The sequence below is a fragment of the Heteronotia binoei genome, chromosome 8 (genome assembly GCF_032191835.1).
Source record: "Heteronotia binoei isolate CCM8104 ecotype False Entrance Well chromosome 8, APGP_CSIRO_Hbin_v1, whole genome shotgun sequence".
Lineage (NCBI taxonomy): Eukaryota > Metazoa > Chordata > Lepidosauria > Squamata > Gekkonidae > Heteronotia > Heteronotia binoei.
This window is the reverse complement of record NC_083230.1, coordinates 102,048,736-102,054,735: the sequence shown is the minus strand read 5'-3', so window position 1 is coordinate 102,054,735 and position 6,000 is coordinate 102,048,736. Positions and strand designations below refer to the sequence as shown.

The 6,000-nt window shown below is 45.0% G+C and overlaps 1 protein-coding gene across 2 annotated transcripts in view; it reads left to right on the top strand.

The window, feature by feature from the left end:
- Positions 1–321: 321 nt before the first annotated feature.
- KDM5A (lysine demethylase 5A) overlaps positions 322–6,000 on the top strand; it is a 43,992-nt gene continuing 38,313 nt past the window's right edge. For both annotated transcript variants that reach the window (XM_060245750.1, XM_060245749.1), the window contains exons 1-3: positions 322–1,139; positions 4,614–4,691; positions 5,763–5,885. In XM_060245750.1, coding sequence (XP_060101733.1) covers positions 963–1,139; positions 4,614–4,691; positions 5,763–5,885 — 378 coding nt within the window. In that variant the 5' untranslated portion in view covers positions 322–962. The remainder of the gene's footprint in view (positions 1,140–4,613; positions 4,692–5,762; positions 5,886–6,000) is intronic.

Below are 6,000 nucleotides of genomic sequence, written 5' to 3'. Positions count from 1 at the left end.
CGGAGGGCGAATCCCCAAGGTTGTTTGCTGAAGGCCTGCGAGGGGGTCAAGGAACCTGTGGTGTGGTGGTGAGGTGGGAGGGTTACTTTGGTTACAAGGGGTAAGGGGCGGCGGGATCCGTTGGGAGAGTGGCTGGGGAATTAGAGGGGCTGTGGAAATGGGGGAGGCAGAAGAACCCAGGTGTTGGGCTAGGGGGAGGGGGGCCATTGAGAGACAGAGGGAGGAGGGGCGGGGCTCTGCGATGATTTTATGGGAAGGGGCGGGCACATTTGTTCTCACACATTACAGGGCCTAGAATAGTGGAAACGGATTGTCGGCACCGGAAGTTCTCTGCACCCAGTACGTCAGAACACCAAACCTGACATTCCTCCGCGGTCCCAAAGGCCTCAGTTCGGCCGCTTCTATTGCGGCCGTTGCGACCGTTACGACTTTTGCCTTGGCTTCTCGACAGGACGGAGGTTGAAAAGGGAGACGCATCGCGAGATTTTGATAGTATGTGGCCGAATTCCTGACAGAGAGAAGAGCCCCTTTCACCTGAGAGAGATGGACGACGGGACTATTTTGCTCCCTCCGCAGCCATTTAAATCGTCAGCGGAAGGATATTTTCGTTCCAGCTTCCGCAAGACAAGGATTTTTAACTGAGACGCGTCACTTCCGGAGAGTCTGAAGAAGGGGAGGAAAGGGAGAAAAAAAAAACAACAAACTACCGAAGGGGAGGGGGGGTGGAAGGAAACAAAAACAAACGGCGGCTTCGGCCTTCTGCGGCGGCTGCAACGATAGCTCTACGGCCGTTTCTGAGGGGCGGCCTCGCGACGGGCCTGCTCCTCGCTGGCCCCCGGGATGCCCCTCCGCCCCCTGGCCCATCTCTGAGCCGCTTCCCCTTCTTCTTCCCTTCCCCTCCCCGCCTCCAGCCTAGCCCGCTCCCTCCCGGGTCTTGAGGCAGCAGCGGCGGAGGCGCCGCCATGTCGGGGGACGACGATGGCCCTGGCGGGGCTCAGTACGTGGCCGAGTTCGTGCCTCCGCCCGAGTGCCCGGTCTTCGAGCCCAGCTGGGAGGAATTCAGCGACCCGCTCGGCTTCATTGGCCGCATCCGACCCCTGGCCGAGAAAACCGGCATCTGCAAGATCAGGCCGCCCAAGGTATCCAGAGTGATGGGGAAGGAGGTGGGGGTCTCTGTGTGTGTTTGGTGCCCTTCGGGGCTGGCTGGCTCTCGCTTTTTCGGCGTGGCCCTGCAAGGCCCGGGCTCCGTCTCTTGGCCTGGCCTTGCGATGCTCTTCGCTTGTGAAAGATGCGCGTCTAAGCAGGGGTCAGACGGGTTTTGGAGCTGATGAAGGATTTCCTCTTACCCTCTCTTCTTCGCCGTTCGTGTTGAGCCGTCTTCGGAGTCTGCAGCCTGCGCCGGCCCTTCCACTAGGCAAATTAGGCATTTGCCTCGGGCACCGGCCCGGGGGGGGGTGTCGCCAAATTAGGCATCCCCCACCTAACTTTTTGTTTGAAAACATTCGCTGCTGAGCACTAGCTAGGAGTCCCTGCCAGCTCTGGGTGGAGAAATACCCGGAGACGTGAGGGCTGGAGCTTGGAGAAGGTTGGCCTTGGTGGGGACTTCAGCCAGGTACAATGCTATAGAGTTCCCCTCCAAAGCAGCCATTTTCTCCAGAGGAACCGATCTCTGTTGCCTGGCGAGCAATTGTAATAGCTGGGTACATCTTAGTCCAATCTGGAGCTTGACAACCCTAGTTGTACCAGGATGTAAATGTCTCTCTGCTGATTTAAGTGGTTGCTTTCTTTGGAGTTTTGTGTGTGTGTGTGCACACCTGGAAGTCATGGTGACATTTTATCTGTTTTTGAAAATTGGTTATCAGTGGGGGGGGGGGGTGGCACCAGAAGTTAGCCTTGCCTAGGGCACCAGATAGTTTAGAGCTGGCCTGGCAAAGCTTCTCTTCTGCACTAATGGAAGTTGGTCTATTCAGAGATTGCTGCTTTTAACCGCCCCCCCCCCCCCCCCAATTATTTGGGCTTCTATGGTAATGGCTTATGCAGGAGTGCCTTTTAACAAGAGCTTGATACTAGTTTGTTTCTCTAGAGAAGCGTTCCTTTAATGTTCCCTTTCCTTTTTGTGGCCTGCGCTGCAGGCCACCTGTAAGGTAAAACTTCTGCTTAAGGTATCAGCTAGGTATCCTTTAAAGAATTTTTAGCCCTTACTTTGAACAGCTTGTTTCTGGTAGCCAGTGTGTGGGATCTGGTTGTTACACCTGCAGTGAATTTAGAACAACCCCTCCCCCTCCAAATTCATGACCAGTCTGGATCCTGCCCTTTGTCTTTGGTGTTGCCTGTTCCATTTGACAGGTCAGCCGAGGCTTGTAGCACTGGGTGAAAGCCAGGCCATGAAATTTTCACTTGTCTGGTTGCTTTTCATGATGTGATCTGTTTGAGGTTCAGTTACTCTCCACCCCCCACCTGGAATTGGGCAAGTGATAACTGATAGAGTTGCTGATCTTCTTTCCCTCATGAAGCTTCTGTGCTGTTAAAAGCTGCAGGTTGACAGAGGAGTTTATCCTAAAGAATAGTTGGCAGCCTGCATTCTACTGTAAAGGCTTCTTCATCATTCAGTGAGAGTGGGCAGTCTTTCCACCTCAGGTTTAGACTGGTGATAAGTTTCAGAATAGTAGCAAATTATTTTACATGATAAAGCAATCTAGCAATATGGCCATAGACAATTTTGAAATGTGTCAGACGCAGAAGGAAATTGCTACTGAAGGGTTTCCGACTATTTTAGTCCTCATAGAACTGCGGAAACACACAGGATTAGGCCTAAGGAGAGTTGCTTAGAGCCTCAAACAGATACCTGTGAAAGTGAACAACAACAAAGAAACGGTTCTATTAAAAGCTGTTGTTTAGTTGACATAATCTAAAACATAGGTGGCCAAACTTACGTAGTAATGTAAGAGCCACATAGAATAAATGTCAGATGTTTGAAAACTGGAAGACATGAACATATGTTTGAGAGCCAGAAGGAAAGAAAACAAATAGATGGGGAGGGATAGGTGGAAAGAAAGCAACTTTAAATGCATTCTCCAAGCCGCCAGCTGGCTTGGAGAAGTGATTTAAAGAAACTTATGCCTTCTCCAAGCTAGCCAATGGAGTGGTAGGGGCTTCAAGAGCCACACAATGTGTAGCTCCCGAGCTGATCTAAATTTATATTTTCATTTGGACAGTGCTAAATTATTAGTAGGCTCATGTTATATTGTTAAATGCTCCTAACATGAAGTTAAGACTAGTACATTTGTGGCATTTGAAGTGGCATTTGTTTAGTTCAGTTAATAAGGTTTATTCCGTTGAACATTGTGCTGAGGTTTGTGTTTTGTCTGAAAAGGGCAGATGATTTTCCAGTTAGAGCATACTTTTCAAGTACAAAATTAAATTTACCATAGCGTAGCACAGCACCAATGCATAAAGATTAAAAATGCTTCAGGGAAGTAGAATGTGATTCTAGTCCTGCGTTGTTGAGCAGTTGCTGGGAAAAGCTACTAATTAAATTTCATAGCTTCTGTGCTTTTTAATTCACTTTGTTAGCTTCTTGGAATATACCTGTTCCTTTCATGCCAACATGTTGCTTTGGAAGCAGATGCTCGGTTTAGGACCACATCATGTATGTCTAGTCACTTGTATGATAGTGTCTGAGAAAATCATTCATTGTCACTTGCTAGCAGCCTTAGTCTCTGCATCATGGGCAGGCTGCATGGGCAGATGACCTTAATACTGTATGTGATGAATGTGGTGAATAACTTGCTGTATTCTTATTATTGGAAGCTTTAAATAGCACGTCATACTGAATGAGGTCTTTGTGAAGTACTGCATTATGGGTGATTTCTCTCTCTCATTTATAGCTGTTAATTTAACACTGTTACAGAAATGCTCAATATTTTGCTTAAATGTTCTGTAGGCAATATTGAAGTATTTTCCCCCACTTGCCATTGCCCAGGACAATGGATGGCTTATTTTCATTTTAGGCATTTTCTGTTCCACAAGTGACAGATACATGCAGGATGGCAAACTAGTATATATTTTATGGGCCAATAACTTAGGTTGATTTATTTGCAAGCTGGTACAAATGCAGCAAGAAAAATAAACTCAGTTTGTTAAGTCCAGAATCTAATACTGATCCCAGGGTTCACAGTGGTGTTTGGTAAAGGTCTGGTTTTGCTCTGTGCAGTGTTCACGGCAGCTGCATTCTTTGTATGTCTGTGTTTTTTGCAAGTGATTTTGTATTCCTGCATCACGTTTCTTTGATCTCTGTGCATCTATATATTTATAGCTCACAAGAATGCAGATCTTAGCAAAATCCAAAGAGATTTGAAACTATTCCTGGCCTTTGGATTTTTTCCCCGTAGCTCTTAAAACAAACTCAATTGGCTCTTTCCTTCAAAAGGCTTTTAGCTTTCTATTTCAACTTAAGATAATTTTAACCTCCAGTATTCTCAGGGTTTTTTTTGGCTTAGATGCTGATGCCAGTTAGATTTTTATTATTAAAATGTAAATAAAAGTTGATCATACTATTTTGCATTTAATGAAATGCTTTTATTTTGAAGCAAACCTGTCATTTTTCTCCATAGGACTGGCAGCCTCCTTTTGCATGTGATGTACAGAATTTTCGCTTTACCCCACGAGTTCAGCGCTTGAATGAATTGGAGGTGAGCTTTCCAGCTGTTGACATAAATTGGTATTTAGGCATAAAGCATTAGGCCTGCGTGTTTGGTTTTTTGATGGAGCTTCTCAATGAGAGACTTAAGCCATCTGATTTTTCCCCCCCACAAGTTGCATTGGCATGATTTGAGTGAAATAACTCCAAGTTTTTAAGAACCGTCTTGTTTTATTACCACAAATCACATCAAGAGCTTATTATGCTCTACTGGAAATATCTAATAACCAATTTGAAACGTTCTTCCCAGAAATTAAGTTGCACTGATTCCAGCGAAATCTGCTTCCAAGTATGCATGATTGACCTGAGATGAATGCCAGCTCTAACATAGTACAAAGAGACACAGACTCTGGTTAGGTATCAGGCAGTGAATGAAACCAGTTATTTCTATTAAAATATTACTCCAGTATTTAAATCCTGATTTCATTTTGATATCTTGAAAGCCAATTTGGAGAAGTGGTTCAGAGTGGTGGACACTAATCTGGAGAACTGGGTTTGAGTTCCTGTTGCTCCACATGCAGCTGCTGGGTGGACTTGAGTCAGTCGCTGTTCTCTCAGAGCTGTTCTCTCAAGAGTAGTTTTCTCAGAGCTCTCTCAGCCCCACCTGCCTCAGAGGATGTTGTGGGGAGAGGAAGGAAGGGAGATTATAAACCACTTTGAGATTCTGAGTAAAGGGCAGGTTATAAATCCAATCTCTAGTGCGTTGCTTTGACAAAGGCATGTAAATGCATATTATAAAATTTAAGTTCTGAAAAATTAAAATTTGAAGCATTTCTATTAAAACATGTATATTAGATTTCTAGCCCTGATTCATAGTTTTTTACTGCTTTATACAAATATTCTTTATTTTGTATGATTAGTGTGGATACATAGTAGAAAGAGAAGTCTTTACTGGAGGGAAGGAATGTAAAAGGTTTATGTTCAGGTTTGCGTCAAGTGTTCAATGACTTTCAGATTTATTATAGAACACAAAAGCTGACTGGGAGCATGTTGCTACTATGTTTTTGACTTTTTGTGTCTAACTTGCATGATGTATGCTTTCTACCTCTTGGTTTGTTAATAGGCAATGACTAGAGTGAAGCTGGACTTCTTAGATCAATTGGCAAAATTCTGGGAACTTCAAGGATCTACATTAAAAATTCCTGTGGTAGAGAGAAAAATCTTGGATCTTTATTCGTTGAGCAAGGTGAGTTGCAATCTACAGTGGTTTGGGGGTTTTGTGCCAGTTTGAATAGGGGCAGCATGTAAATAAATTCTTTGACTTGGTTTTCCTCCATTATGTACAGTATGTAGTGTTCATT